We start from the raw sequence: 12,311 nt of genomic DNA, 5'->3' as shown, positions 1-12,311 counted from the left end.
TTCGACTCTCTGGCATTGCATCACTTCAAGGGTACGAGCAATTCCCATTCAAACTGCGTGTACGGCCGAATATTCAATGACTCCCGTCACCTCGAACAACGCATAGATCTTATTGACAGGACAAGGTTCATTGTCTCCCTAGCATCACTTTCTCCTCTAATCCCCTCCCCCCCGGCGCTTAAGGTGGTCCGTTAAGCAATTTCTAAACTTTCTATTGACATGTGACAACCTTCTCCCCGACGCGACGCGCTGTACTTGACCTTCGCACGGATGTATTCACACATGGTCGCACGGACATATACACAGCTCCGTCCAGGGATCAGAGTGCAGAATCATCGCGATGATGATCCGGACCTTGATTTCAGCCACGAATGAGACGGTTAGTGTTTCGTTGCTGCTTTTAGTAAGAACGTTTACCAGCAACGGCAACGAGCAAACACACAGAATATTGACCATGTTAGTGTGGGTCTTGCACTATTGGGAGGAATCATACAATATGACAAAAACATCTCCACTAGTCTGCTAGTGACCGTCTATCTACCCATACCTGCCTCGCAAAACATGTTCTTGCTCGACAAGGTGAGCAATGATGTTATATTCAAGTTATTATCTGGTACACTCAAACGGTTTTCAATGATATACACAAGCTTTGCATGTCCTCCCTTCCGTCTGTCCAGCCCCGACCAACTCGCAGCTGATGAGTCGAGGAATGATGCAACGCCCCGTGGCCGGCAGTAAATTTTTTGTGAAGATGATCTATATATGACCATATCGACGATCGTTCTTGATGACGCCAGATTGCCAGCGACGAAATTTGAGTAGTAGATAAGATGTAAATTGGACGTCGACAAGGGACAAGTGAAAATTGTGAGACATCATAAACGAAGATGAGCTCCCCGGGGTCTTGCATGGGTTCAAATATTAATATTAATATTAATATATTGCTCGTACCGGGAACCGACGTCTGAAACAAGGTAGACGTCGCGTAGCTAATCTATTATTAAATCACACAGCACTGCCACATTTATGCTCGGCTATGACCGTGACTGCGTGGTCGTTAGTGCGCAGGCGCTACAAAGTACACGAGTGATTTGTTACATAGAATACATTTCTTTTGGTCCACGTGTACATCACAAGCTTGAGTTTGAGCTTTTTTCCCGACCAATAGTTTCTTTCGGAGAAATTAGTCCAGGCCACCACAAAGTCCAAGTTTCGCAGCAGATAACCCATTCACCGAACCCCAATTACCGCTGTCAATGTCGGCATTGGTTCTATCCATATCCGAGGGCTAGTCGCACAGCCAGGCTGACTTGAGGTGAACACGTTGAAAACATGAAATCCAACAGCCCATGATGATCCTAGCACGAGCACTGCAAGTTGACTGATCAAAGGTATATGGAGGCGATCAAAGCGCAAATCATGCATCTCATCATATCTCGCAACTTCTTGCAGAAGATAATAGCACACCGTCACACTTCGGGGCCAAAAGGAATCTGGATTCTGATTTGCAGGTCCCACACTTCCGCATGTCACATGTCATACCCAACCTTCTTCGCACTTCCTCCCTCTGAAATTACATTCTACAAGCAGCGGAACAACACTTTGTCCTGTCGGGTCTTCGTAGAAGTCCATGAGCGCCCAACCCCTGATCCGTGGTTCTTCATCTACATCATTCTCGCCTCGTTGATCGAACTGATCAAGAAGCCATTTGCCGACTCGAGAATTGACGCCTTCAAATCCAATTCCCCACTGCGGCCACCCGAAACCGCGGGCAAATATGGGAGGGAACACTAATGGTATTGACAATGCAGAAAGGAAGGATATCGATAGGGTCGGGCAGGAAGAACCACGGGGAGTGACGAGGATATCGGTTGAGAAGGCGACTTTCTCGGGAATAGAAAGGAAAGAAGGAAGTGTGTACCTGCGGTGACAGTGATAGTCAAATTCATGATCAACAAGAATTTTCATACATACCAGTCGTGAGTCCGAACTAGGGTTTCCCGACAGTTCCAAGTGAATCCTTGTCTATCGTTGTCAGGCCAGATAGGCGGATGTATTCCAATACCCGCATTGTCCCAGCCATAACCATTTACGCTGAAACGACTGAACATTACAATTTTGCCTCTTACCTCACCTAGGGTGGGTATCCTATTTTCCAAATACCACATTGCCAACCCCCCTGGTGAGGTAACAATCTCTTGGTGTACAAGCTTGCTGAAAAGCCGCGCATCAGAATCTTCCTGCTTGATCGACATTACTACGGTCTCGCGCGAGGTTGACGGCGTTGTAAGGAACGTGTGCACCGTTGATAAGATTTCTGCAAACAGAGTGCGTTCCGGGTATATTCCATGGTATGAAATAAGTTGGGAATCAACGATCGATAAGCGTATGTCGAGAACTCGAATGCCAGCCTGAAGTTGTCTATCAAGAGAGGTGCTTGGTGATTGACACTGAGCAATAGGCCATCCATAAAAAGCCATTCTATTATCCTTGTCATAACAGCATTTCGTTCGTACATAGAAGTCAAAACATACGTGTCGTGAGTCCCTGATATGCGTGGTCAGGTGAGGATGAGGAACACAGAGAACGGTTTTACCTGGAAGCATCAAAGATGATAGAGGGACATCATCGGGGACGAGAGACAAGAAACAGGATGTATCGCGTCGAGGGAAAATAAGCAAGCAATGATGTTTGCGAGACAACTAAAATCATTTTGATTCAAATGAGCCAATGATGTCTACAATTATCTCACCTTATTGCGATAAACTACCCATTCTGAATCTGCTGGGACTTTGACAAGCTTCCACCTCGCTGCAGCGTTGACACCGAGACGCATAGTGGTAGACACAGGTCTTATAGGACTCGCCTCGTGTTCCTTCGTCTCATTGACCAATGTATGTCGAGATACCTTGAGAAGAGAGCATTTATGGGAGAATGATATGCTCTTGGAGTGGGCTCGGACGAGAAGAACGTGGTCTTCCTTTGCCGAACCTCTGAAGGTACAATGTAAATCTTCATGAGTCTGATTTGAGATTGTGAGGTGCATACGTGTTAACTAGTGGAGATCACGAACTGCGTTCGCAACCGTGTACAACCATGGGACTCCCAGCTGTTACCCAGCTGCATAGCGCTATGGCACATCACGTGATCTGACCCTCACTGGAATTTGATTGCAGTAGTACTTCGAGTATGTACAATTCAGTTAAGTAATGTGTCAATAAACGAGTCTGATATTATATGGATATAAACAACTGGGTCCTTGATGTAACGTTTTCGAGTAGCAGTGTCAAAAGCACTTTGAGCGTACTTGATCAAGGTTGTTGCGATTCTCGCTTGTCTCTCTCCTCGCATGCCTCTCGCCATTTCTTGCCCTTATAAAAGACAGCTAGTGTCAAGATTTCCATTATTACCATAATACCGCCCCAGAGAGTATACAAACCACCATCGCCAATAGCAGCCTAACAACAAAGTTCAAACAACTGCACACAACTCAGCTAACAAAAATTGAACGCACCTGAATCGGAATAGCCACTTCAATGGCAACGAACGCAAAGACACAGCGAAATACGCTATTTGTGGCAACAACCGTGGATGAGCGGCCTGGGTTAGCGTCCACGATGTATGTCAGGGTGCTTGCGTAGACCCATCTGCGTACACGTTAGTCAAGGTCTTGCAGATCTTATATAAACGTACGTCGAGAGAAATCCAGCGAGACAGAGCATAATACAGATTGCCGCGATGTGAGTGTGCTTTTCGCAAACCCATGCATATCCGATTACAACTGGTGGTAAGAACCACATGGCGGGTCGGGTGCTGGCCAATCGCATCTAGATTGTTATCTTATGTTAGGAGGCCTGTCGCATAGCCATAGCCATAGGAATATCATCAACCTCGGGGTAGCTGTTGCCTCCATTCTCTTGCTTCAACCTAGCGACTGTTCGGTCAGACCAGCGGCCACCAAGCAAACACCCGCATACAGAGCCTTCGACGCCAGTCAATCATTGTCGATCCAACAAATAAGGTCCTACCTATTCCATACGAGAGTAGAACCAATCCAATCTGGAGAGCGTTATAACCGTAGTGTTCGGACAATGTTCTCGAACAGGTATATGAAATACTGTAGCTGAAAGCGAATATCAAACCTAGAGATAAATATGGCTCGTCGGGTCATGCGCATGATGTATCGATCGGAAGACGCTTACCGGAAGCAAACAGTATTACGAGATTATTTAAGCGTGTAAGAATCTTCCGAAGTGGAGGGAAGGGATTGACATCTGCGAGCGACACGTTGACATCTTTCATATTTGTAGCAGGTTCAACGGTGCGACCATTCGGGTCGACATCGAGATTTCCCATTTGCTGCGGGGAAGCTATGCTTTCTAGCGCAGCTTGTGCAGGCTTGTCAGTGGCAGAAAAGGCATGACTGGATTTATCCAAGTGTTGGTGTTGTAGCTCCCCCTCCTTTGCCCGTAGTTGTAGGACATTCTGATATGCCAGACTACGTTCCTTCCTGAACGTATCTTTGAATACGAAAACCAGAGCAAAGAGAACAACTCCAGCGCAAATAGTGATGAACCAGAAGACCGAGCGCCAGCCCAAGCTCTGTGTCAGCACGCCACCCAAAACCGGGCCCAACGCAGGCCCCAAGAGAGGAGCAGAATAATATATGCCCATTTTAGTACCTCGCTCATGGGGTTCATAGATATCTGCTAGTGTGGCTGCGGCAATGGATAGGAGTGCGCTCGAGCTGATTGTTGTGAGAAGTGGCTCTGGGATTCAGTCTAACTTGCTTACCCAACAGCTTGAAGGGCTCTCATTCCAATCACCAGACCAATAGTTTTGGACGCAGCGACAATAGCAGAGGTGACCATAAACAATGCTACAGATGATACATAGACAAACTTAGATGGAAGAACATCAGCAGTCTATTGTTATAAGACAAAGCACTCGACGAACCTTGCGTCCTTTTATTTCACTGATAGCACTCCATAAAAGTCCGGGGACTCCCTGAATAAGAATAAAAACCGATAACGTCCAACTTATTTCCGATGCAGATGCCTGTAGGTCACTCTGGATTTGAGCATTTGCAGCTGGGCGCAAGTTATTTCAGTCTCCTGACCACCTGGGGAGGGAACGACCATACGATTCTGTATACTGACGGCTAGCCCTGCGATCAGGGAACCAGCTGAAACAATAATTAGAATAGCAGTCTATGGCCAACAAGTCAACCTTTGTTTTTTGTTTCAGAGTGACTGCCACCTACCTTGCGCGCATTGCCCCATCTTAAAGGATCATCCTCTACAGTGGCGTGTTCGATGTCTGTCTTGATTACATCGTAGAAAGCTACGACTGGACTTCCAAGTTCAAGTGCGATGTGAGGAGGATCTTGTGTACCTTGCTCAGAGACCATTGCATGAGTAGAATGCATGGTATGCTGAGGGTCTTGCAAGTAACGCCCAAAGATACATCAAACAGAAGCTTTTATATGAATCAAGTGAGGGCTCAGGCCTCGGCTTCAAGGAATAAACGGCGATGGATGAGAGTGCACTAAAGGCCGACCGAAGCATTCCCCAGGTGGAGCCGGGGCACATGGAATCGGTCCGACATAAAAAGTGAAACACCAAAACTATCCATGACAACAGATTTGTTGCGTGTACGTAGTGCATGTGCATGCACAGTACTTGGCACAATTGACCAACTCGGCACGTAAAGGTTATTCGCTTCAGTTTCGAAGCCTGTTGCGAAGCATGGAAGTTCTATTTATGCTTAAGACACAGGCCGCCGCACAACCGCATCGGGAAACAGGCTTGAAGCGCGCGTCTACCAGCGAACCCCACGAGTAAGTATTACTACGTATTATCACACGATGTGTCGATACGAAGTTGTTTAGTAGTGAGCGCGGCGTTTGTTATGCAGATGAATTTCGCGTATGTGGCGGACAAGACAATCTGTCCTCATGAGCTTGCCACATCCATTCCAGGAGCAGTAAACGCGACAGTGCGAGAATCCTCCAACATGCTTGCGCATATGAACGACAAGGGTATTAGCAGACACAACATCATTGCAGAGGTCAGTTGCCTGTGACCACCCGCAACGATCTCGTGGCATTAATGTCGGCATACCGGCTGGTAGTATATCCATATGGTGAAAGCTTGGATCAGCCAACGGCATCGAGACAACCTGTCGAGCAACAGTGTGCAAGGATTGTAGGGTGCAAGGATCTGCAAGAGCTTGCTCTCGATCGACTTGCAATGCCTTTCGGCTGTGGGGTTTCTAAATCATAAATAAAGGCATAGGTCGTAGCACAGCGAAGACGAGTGATGATCACTCACAGCAGAATGACCGTAGCGCGCATAGCTTGTATTTGTATTAAAAGTTCTTCCATGCCTGCTGATTTGACGCAGTCAGAGAGGGCAGCTACAAAAAAATACCATTATACACTGGTACGGTTTTAGTTCGACGGAAGTGTGCTAGAGACATAAGGGCAGTGGCAATCTCGAAGTTCGCGCTGAGAATCATGACTTCTAAGTACAGTAGAGGACCGGGTAATATTTACTCACTAGTTTAGAATTTGCCTTGTTTCACCCGATTTATTGAGAGCGGGTTCGGCGTCATCATTTGAATCGGTGAAAACCATCAAACGTGATGGTTCTCTGGGCCAAGCTATTGTGGGGGTGGTCAGCAGTTTGTCGCGCATTTTCGCAGTCAGGCAAGGAATATAGGAATTTGGGTGAGACTGTAGATATTTGTCAATTTATGGCACTAGTAGCACTGGAGGAGTCTATCCTGCCAACCACGAAGTGACTCGCTCGCAATGTTCAATCGTCAAAACCTTCTAGATCAAAAACGGAGATTAACAGGCGTATAGATGAGGGTAGCTGTGACACAATTGAATTGATGTAAAGTTTTGATTCAGAAACTGGTTGAAAATGGCAGTAATCAGTGATTGGGTGAAGGTGCGGTCGAGTAGAAGAATTCGAGACGCATAAGGGCCAATGCTGATCCATGGCAAGCAGTAGGAAAGGATAAATATCCGATTAGAAGGATTTTGAAGAGTAAAACACCATTCGCAATGCTAAGTTCGTGTGGGGTCGCTAGATAATCGAGTAAACGTGGTGGACAACGTTCAGCACCATCTAGATAAGCGTTGCCCTTATTCGCGGCGTTTTAAGCGGGAAATGAGCATGACACAAATCCCTACTTATGATCACCGATTGGACAGGTGCACTGATCTTCGTGGTAGTTGTCGGGCCAGCCGCCCTGAGGATGACATGAACTAGTATCATAGGGCTATTTGTTGAAGCTATCCTTCCGATGGCCATGAGATTTTTAAAATTTTGAAGGTCAAGCCTGGCAGATAGTGTCATAGAGTACAGAAATGAAGTAATAAGCGATTGATCATTGGGCACGCGGAAGACATAAGGAAGACATAAGGTGAATAACAAAAGCGTCATGACGAATGACCGTGACCTTACGTAAATGCTCTTAAGGGCGTCTTTCTCCTTTTTAGCACCAAACTTTAGCCATCTAAGTTAGATTCCGCAAACCAAAGAGTCGTTACATATTCTGGCAAGCGACCACCATCATGGCTAACACCACCGTCAAGGGTGCAATTGCAATCCATGGCCAAAACCCTCAGGCGAGTATTTGCGGTACACGTTTTGATGATTAGCTGAAAATTGTATACATAGTTTCTAGTCGAGACTGTCATCCGCAATCGAATATGGGAATCGAATTATTGGAAGGAGCATTGTTTCGCTTTGACTGGTGCGTCTGCCGCGTTTTCTTAGACATTCGGTTCACCCTTTTCAATATAGCGGAGTCTCTTATCGACCAAGCTATCGCGCTTAGGTGCATCGGGGGTGTTTATGGCAATCAGCGCCCTACAGAGTTCCTGTGCTTGCTCCTGAAATTACTCCAGCTTCAACCAGAAAAGGAGATATTGATAGAATATCTACAAGCAGACGAATTCAAGTGAGCATTATCATATGTGCCGCCTGCCGATCCCTGATGCAGGTACTTAGATATATGAGGGCATTAGCCGCCATGTACATACGAATGACCTTCAGTGCAGTGGAAGTGTATGAGCTTCTTGAACCATTAATGAAGGACTATAAAAAGCTTCGATACCGCGACATGGGTGTGTTGATCTTCATTTTTTTCGTTGGTGTGCGTCTTACAGCCTGACAGCAGGGTATTCACTGATTCATTTTGACGAATTCGTACATTCGCTCCTTACTGAGGAACGAGCCTGTGATATCATTCTTCCCCGTATAGCCAAGCGCTCGATACTTGAAGAGAACGGCGAGATTGGCCCTCGGAAGAGTCGCTTGCTTGATGCAATGGAAGGCAAGAGTGAACATGGCAGCGACAGGGGTAGGAGCTCCAGTCGAAGTAGGAGCCCCAGTAAGAGCCCATACCGGTCACGGAGTCCCAGTGTTAGTCGGAGCAGAAGCCGATCTCCGTCAGAGAACGGTCGGTACGTATCACGGAGTCCTTCTCGTTCTCCATCTCGTTCGTCGGACCGTTCCCGCAGTGGGAGTATATCTCCAGATAGAATGAACATCGAACCCACGAATGTATTATAATCTACCTAGCACGTCTACATCTTTTTAATGCCCTTAGTGTCGAAAGTTTGGTCTTTAAAAGATAGCAACTGCTTAGAGAGTTCCTTCCATCGCTCCTCCACTTTCGGGTTTTTTCCGATAGCCTCAGGAGAAAGATATCCTCGGTTGCGCCAGTTAGTGTACCACACTGAAAGACGTAACTTTCAGAGATGATCAAAGTGGAGGGAGGGAGAGGCTCACGAATATCGTTGCGACGAGTTGGTGCTGCTGAAATACGATCTGTGCGGCTCTTGACACAATCGCGAAGAGCCAATGGGTTATAGTATTGGCAGAAGACACTTCCTCCAATGGACTCAACCGCTTTGATGGCACTTTGAGATGCACGAGAAGGAGTGATATGAACAGGCGTTTTCAAACATAGAGCATTCTAGATGAAAATGAGTTGTACTAGAAGGATATCTGAGAGTAGAAACATACGTCGCCCAGAAGTTTAATTCCATCGCGTACATTATGAATGCATCCGCTCAACAGCAATTCGCGGGCTGTGATAGGGTTCTCAGGCGATGATTGTAGTCGGCCTTGGTCAATCCAATGTTGTATCCGGTCCAGGTTTACGGGCGCGTACACCTTCCGGTTGCTTGACGGACCTGTCAGATAGATGGTTATGAAACTAGCTAGAAGAGAGCACTCACGGATTTACGAAGCCCTTCTTGGGAAACCTCTTCGTAATCGGTGTTTGACCACCCTCGAATCCAGCTTTTGGTTTGCCATTGCCCGCGCGAGCCTTCTGGCCCTTGTGACCTCGTCCGGACGTTCCTCCGCGACCAGAACCCTGACCTCTACCAAGGCGTTTTTGCTGCCAAATAAAGCATTAGAAGATGCTACGTCAGAAACGATGACAATGGCGAACCGCGTGCTGTGAGTTTGGTCCGGGTGAAAGATTTGAAAGTGTAATTCGAGCTGTCCTTGAGCGGAATACAGACGACATGTCCGCTAAAAGTAGAAGTCTAAGCAATGAGTTCTTCTTGAAAATATCCAGACTCCCACGAAAATATTAGTTGAAGCAAGTAAACGTCCCCCTAACACCGTTGTTACTCTTCCCGACTCTGAAGTGAGGCAGTTGTGGACCCTGCGGCAAACACGTCCGTCTTACCGCACAAGCTGTGAAATAGCAGTTTGAAACCCGTCGTCAAGACTCGAGATATCTCAAGCAGGCCGTGCCACATAGGTGAAATGTCTGCATTTCTAGTAGTAGCAATTCAAGCTGATATCAACTCGTTCCAGGCACTCGAAACTGTTGTTCAATTTGATCAGTGATGCGAGGGGGCGTCCTCCAACATGCGCAATCTTACTGAGTCAGGGACGTCAGTTTTCACGTTCCGTGGGTTTCAGACTGGATTCAAACCTTTCTTTTCAGTTTTGAATTACATCTCCGCGAGTCTTGGATATGTTAGTTCTGCAAATTCTGCCGCTTACCAGGCACGACCAATTTTGCCAGGCCGATTGGCTAAACTCCGGGTTTCTGCCAACGTCATTAGAAAAATGATCGCAATGGGCTTTGCCACGTAAGTTGACGCTGCAATATATATTCGACTGACACGCTCTAGATAACAGCCTTCGGAAATATCTTACTTCTACCTCAGAAATGTCGACTCTCAAACCAATAATCACGGTCTGTGGAACTACCGGTGTTGGAAAGTCCAAACTAGCCATCGAGCTGGCTCTGAAGCTTGCTCAAGGAACACATGGGTGGCAAGGCGCGAGGATCATCAACGCTGACTCCATGCAAGTATACACCGGAATGGATGTAATTACAAACAAAGTCCCAGTCGCGGAAAGAATGGAAGTCGAGCACCTTCTCATGGACTTCAAGCAGCCCGGGGAGCAGTACGTAGTGGGCCAATGGGTGCAAGACGCTATCAAGGCGGTAAATAATTTGCTTGTCTTCCCTGTTGCTTTGTTCCCAACTTGATTTTAGATCGACGAGACTCATCGTATGGATAAGATTCCGATCATTGTCGGTGGCACATCCTATTGGATCCAACATCTTATATTTCCAAATCGGTTACCCACGGCAGCGCAATCAATATCGGATTCCGTTGCGCAATCCATCGCCAATCTATCTCCCGAACTCCTTGAGTTATTCAATGCTCTTCCAGAGCAGTCTCCATCTGCAGCATCTCACCCTGAGGATGCACTGATGCTTCACAAACTTCTTACTGCGCTTGACGAACCGGTTGCTCAGCGATGGCACTGGAGAGATACACGCAAAGTCATGGGAAGCCTTCGTGTAATCAAAGACACTGGGAAGGCCCCTAGCGAAATTATTCTCGAACAGTCTAAAATAGCGTTGGTTCCAAGGTTTGAATTTTCCTATCAGTGGTGTAGTATTTTCACCAAAGTACTATCAGGTATCGAACTCTTTGTTTCTGGCTATATGCCGAGCCTTCTATCTTGAATGAGCGCTTGGATGAAAGGGTAGATGTTATGATCAAGGTTAAGAAGCTCTTAATTGAACGACTGCATACTAAAAGGCTCATTCAGGAAGGGCTGTTGGATGAAATCAAAGCACTCCGAGCGATCGCTTCCTCTTCCCCATGCAGTTCGTCTGATGCGGTCGTCACGGAGCCATCCGACGAATCAGCTGTGCAGCAGACTGATTATACTGTCGGTATCTATCAGTCTATCGGTGAATTTCGTCAACTTTTTCCAAAAACAAACATCAGCTTATAGTACCTAGGATACAAAGAGTTTCATGACTATTTCGCTTCTCCAGAGCACTCCGGGAAGCTTTTTGCGTCCGCTGTGGAGCAAATGAAGTATGGAACAAGGCAGTATGCGAAGCGTCAGATACGGTGGTTAAAGAACAAACTTCTTCCTGCTATCTATAACGCGAATAGCGGTACGGATTATGCATCAGCCCTCCTCCCGGTTTACCTTTTAGATGCCACTGGTGAGTTTACTATTTTTGCATTTCAAATCTCAGGCGGTGTGATTTATTCCCTACAGAACTCGGTGACCAATGGACATCTTGTGTTCTCAACCAAGGTGAACATATTATGGATGGTGTGTACCCTCTACTAAGTTCGTGCTTGCACTGATGGGTTCTGACAGCTTTCCTTGGCAATGGAACATTGCCTGATCCTCTATCATTGTCTGAAAGGGCACGAGAGATGCTGACGATCGACGTCAAGCCTACAAGGTATGTCCGTCACATTCTAGCATCCTTACTATCTTACCCAACGACTCGGTAGTCCTACAGAAGTATTGCGCGCACGCAAGAAGGTCGTATGCCCTGCGTGCACCCTTGATCCGTCACAGCCCTTCATGGTTGAAGATGGCTCTCAGTGGGAGGCCCATCGACGCTCCCGTGCTCATAGAAAACATGCCGCGAGAGATAAGAAAATGCATGGACGACCGGTTAAACGGCGCGCTACCGTCCTCAGCAAAGTTGACGCTGAAGATCAACAAGATCAGCCTCGTTCTGTCATTTAGGCGAGGTTTACTTGTTATGCACAGTTCGTCGTTCCCTCTGGCATTCACTTACCGTTTTTGAATTATCAGCTTTAGGAGCACTTTTCGTTTCATCAGTTGTGCTCCCGGTAGTTCCTGTTTGCTTATTTATCCCACGCAATGAACTTTGGAGGAGGCGGGCTAATTTTCTTCCTGCCCCAGGGTCATTGTCGATGGGTTCGTCTAGAACGACTTGTATGTATCCACGATGTACTGATATGACCATTACTA

At 46.8% G+C, this 12,311-nt stretch overlaps 6 protein-coding genes across 6 annotated transcripts; 2 read left to right on the top strand and 4 right to left on the bottom strand.

The window, feature by feature from the left end:
• Positions 1–1,122: 1,122 nt before the first annotated feature.
• On the bottom strand, positions 1,123–2,836 carry EDB93DRAFT_1220585 (PLC-like phosphodiesterase; the record flags this gene model as incomplete). The annotated part of the gene is made up of 5 exons (XM_041451140.1): positions 1,123–1,921; positions 1,975–2,481; positions 2,535–2,547; positions 2,597–2,702; positions 2,753–2,836. The coding sequence occupies 5 exons, from the start codon at positions 2,834–2,836 to the stop codon at positions 1,537–1,539; spliced, it is 1,095 nt and encodes a 364-aa protein (XP_041311327.1). The 3' UTR covers positions 1,123–1,536.
• Positions 2,837–3,145: 309 nt separating this feature from the next.
• Positions 3,146–5,730, bottom strand: EDB93DRAFT_1123534 (MFS general substrate transporter). Its single transcript, XM_041448646.1, has 10 exons — positions 5,264–5,730; positions 5,144–5,210; positions 4,957–5,090; positions 4,795–4,901; positions 4,203–4,747; positions 4,029–4,142; positions 3,891–3,982; positions 3,694–3,827; positions 3,515–3,647; positions 3,146–3,458 (listed from the first exon to the last, which is right to left on the bottom strand). The coding sequence occupies exons 1-10, from the start codon at positions 5,426–5,428 to the stop codon at positions 3,312–3,314; spliced, it is 1,638 nt and encodes a 545-aa protein (XP_041311326.1). The 5' UTR covers positions 5,429–5,730; the 3' UTR covers positions 3,146–3,311.
• Positions 5,731–5,748: 18 nt separating this feature from the next.
• Positions 5,749–6,916, bottom strand: EDB93DRAFT_801080 (uncharacterized protein). Its single transcript, XM_041457527.1, has 4 exons — positions 6,561–6,916; positions 6,440–6,508; positions 6,333–6,390; positions 5,749–6,273 (listed from the first exon to the last, which is right to left on the bottom strand). Exons 1-4 carry the CDS (start codon positions 6,695–6,697, stop codon positions 5,887–5,889), a joined length of 651 nt encoding a protein of 216 aa, XP_041311325.1. The 5' UTR covers positions 6,698–6,916; the 3' UTR covers positions 5,749–5,886.
• Positions 6,917–7,525: 609 nt separating this feature from the next.
• Positions 7,526–8,595, top strand: EDB93DRAFT_1123521 (PRP38 family-domain-containing protein). The gene is made up of 5 exons (XM_041448645.1): positions 7,526–7,639; positions 7,692–7,767; positions 7,818–7,974; positions 8,025–8,140; positions 8,191–8,595. Exons 1-5 carry the CDS (start codon positions 7,586–7,588, stop codon positions 8,586–8,588), a joined length of 801 nt encoding a protein of 266 aa, XP_041311324.1. The 5' UTR covers positions 7,526–7,585; the 3' UTR covers positions 8,589–8,595.
• EDB93DRAFT_1123520 (ribosomal protein L15) lies at positions 8,596–9,579 on the bottom strand. The gene is made up of 5 exons (XM_041448644.1): positions 9,478–9,579; positions 9,260–9,423; positions 9,045–9,204; positions 8,808–8,994; positions 8,596–8,754 (listed from the first exon to the last, which is right to left on the bottom strand). Exons 1-5 carry the CDS (start codon positions 9,553–9,555, stop codon positions 8,603–8,605), a joined length of 741 nt encoding a protein of 246 aa, XP_041311323.1. The 5' UTR covers positions 9,556–9,579; the 3' UTR covers positions 8,596–8,602.
• A 633-nt stretch (positions 9,580–10,212) lies between these two features.
• On the top strand, positions 10,213–12,062 carry EDB93DRAFT_1078528 (tRNA isopentenyltransferase; the record flags this gene model as incomplete). The annotated part of the gene is made up of 8 exons (XM_041445395.1): positions 10,213–10,494; positions 10,546–10,928; positions 10,979–11,063; positions 11,112–11,256; positions 11,308–11,520; positions 11,577–11,633; positions 11,682–11,769; positions 11,822–12,062. The coding sequence occupies 8 exons, from the start codon at positions 10,213–10,215 to the stop codon at positions 12,060–12,062; spliced, it is 1,494 nt and encodes a 497-aa protein (XP_041311322.1).
• Between the last annotated feature and the right edge of the window lie 249 nt (positions 12,063–12,311).

The sequence above is a fragment of the Suillus bovinus genome, assembly GCF_016758785.1.
Source record: "Suillus bovinus strain UH-Sbo-P2 chromosome Unknown EDB93scaffold_7, whole genome shotgun sequence".
In the NCBI taxonomy this organism is placed as follows: domain Eukaryota; kingdom Fungi; phylum Basidiomycota; class Agaricomycetes; order Boletales; family Suillaceae; genus Suillus; species Suillus bovinus.
The sequence above is the reverse complement of the archived record's forward strand: the minus strand, read 5'-3'. Positions and strand labels throughout refer to the sequence as shown.

Bases quoted from the DNA above. Each gene is read 5' to 3' on its own strand.
- EDB93DRAFT_1123521 (XM_041448645.1), top strand. From the start codon at position 7,586: ATGGCTAACACCACCGTCAAGGGTGCAATTGCAATCCATGGCCAAAAC. The intron at 7,768-7,817 runs GTGCGTCTGCCG...TTTTCAATATAG, and splicing joins GCATTGTTTCGCTTTGACTG to CGGAGTCTCTTATCGACCAA. The intron at 7,975-8,024 runs GTGAGCATTATC...GCAGGTACTTAG, and splicing joins CTACAAGCAGACGAATTCAA to ATATATGAGGGCATTAGCCG.
- EDB93DRAFT_1123520 (XM_041448644.1), bottom strand. From the start codon at position 9,555: ATGTCGTCTGTATTCCGCTCAAGGACAGCTCGAATTACACTTTCAAAT. The intron at 9,205-9,259 runs GTGAGTGCTCTC...AGGTCCGTCAAG, and splicing joins AAGAAGGGCTTCGTAAATCC to CAACCGGAAGGTGTACGCGC. The intron at 8,995-9,044 runs GTATGTTTCTAC...ATTTTCATCTAG, and splicing joins GAATTAAACTTCTGGGCGAC to AATGCTCTATGTTTGAAAAC.
- EDB93DRAFT_801080 (XM_041457527.1), bottom strand. From the start codon at position 6,697: ATGCGCGACAAACTGCTGACCACCCCCACAATAGCTTGGCCCAGAGAA. The intron at 6,509-6,560 runs GTGAGTAAATAT...CATGATTCTCAG, and splicing joins ACAAGGCAAATTCTAAACTA to CGCGAACTTCGAGATTGCCA. The intron at 6,391-6,439 runs GTATAATGGTAT...GCGTCAAATCAG, and splicing joins CGAACTAAAACCGTACCAGT to CAGGCATGGAAGAACTTTTA.
- EDB93DRAFT_1123534 (XM_041448646.1), bottom strand. From the start codon at position 5,428: ATGCATTCTACTCATGCAATGGTCTCTGAGCAAGGTACACAAGATCCT. The intron at 5,091-5,143 runs GTATGGTCGTTC...ACTTGCGCCCAG, and splicing joins AGCCGTCAGTATACAGAATC to CTGCAAATGCTCAAATCCAG. The intron at 3,983-4,028 runs GTAGGACCTTAT...CTGGCGTCGAAG, and splicing joins TCTACTCTCGTATGGAATAG to GCTCTGTATGCGGGTGTTTG.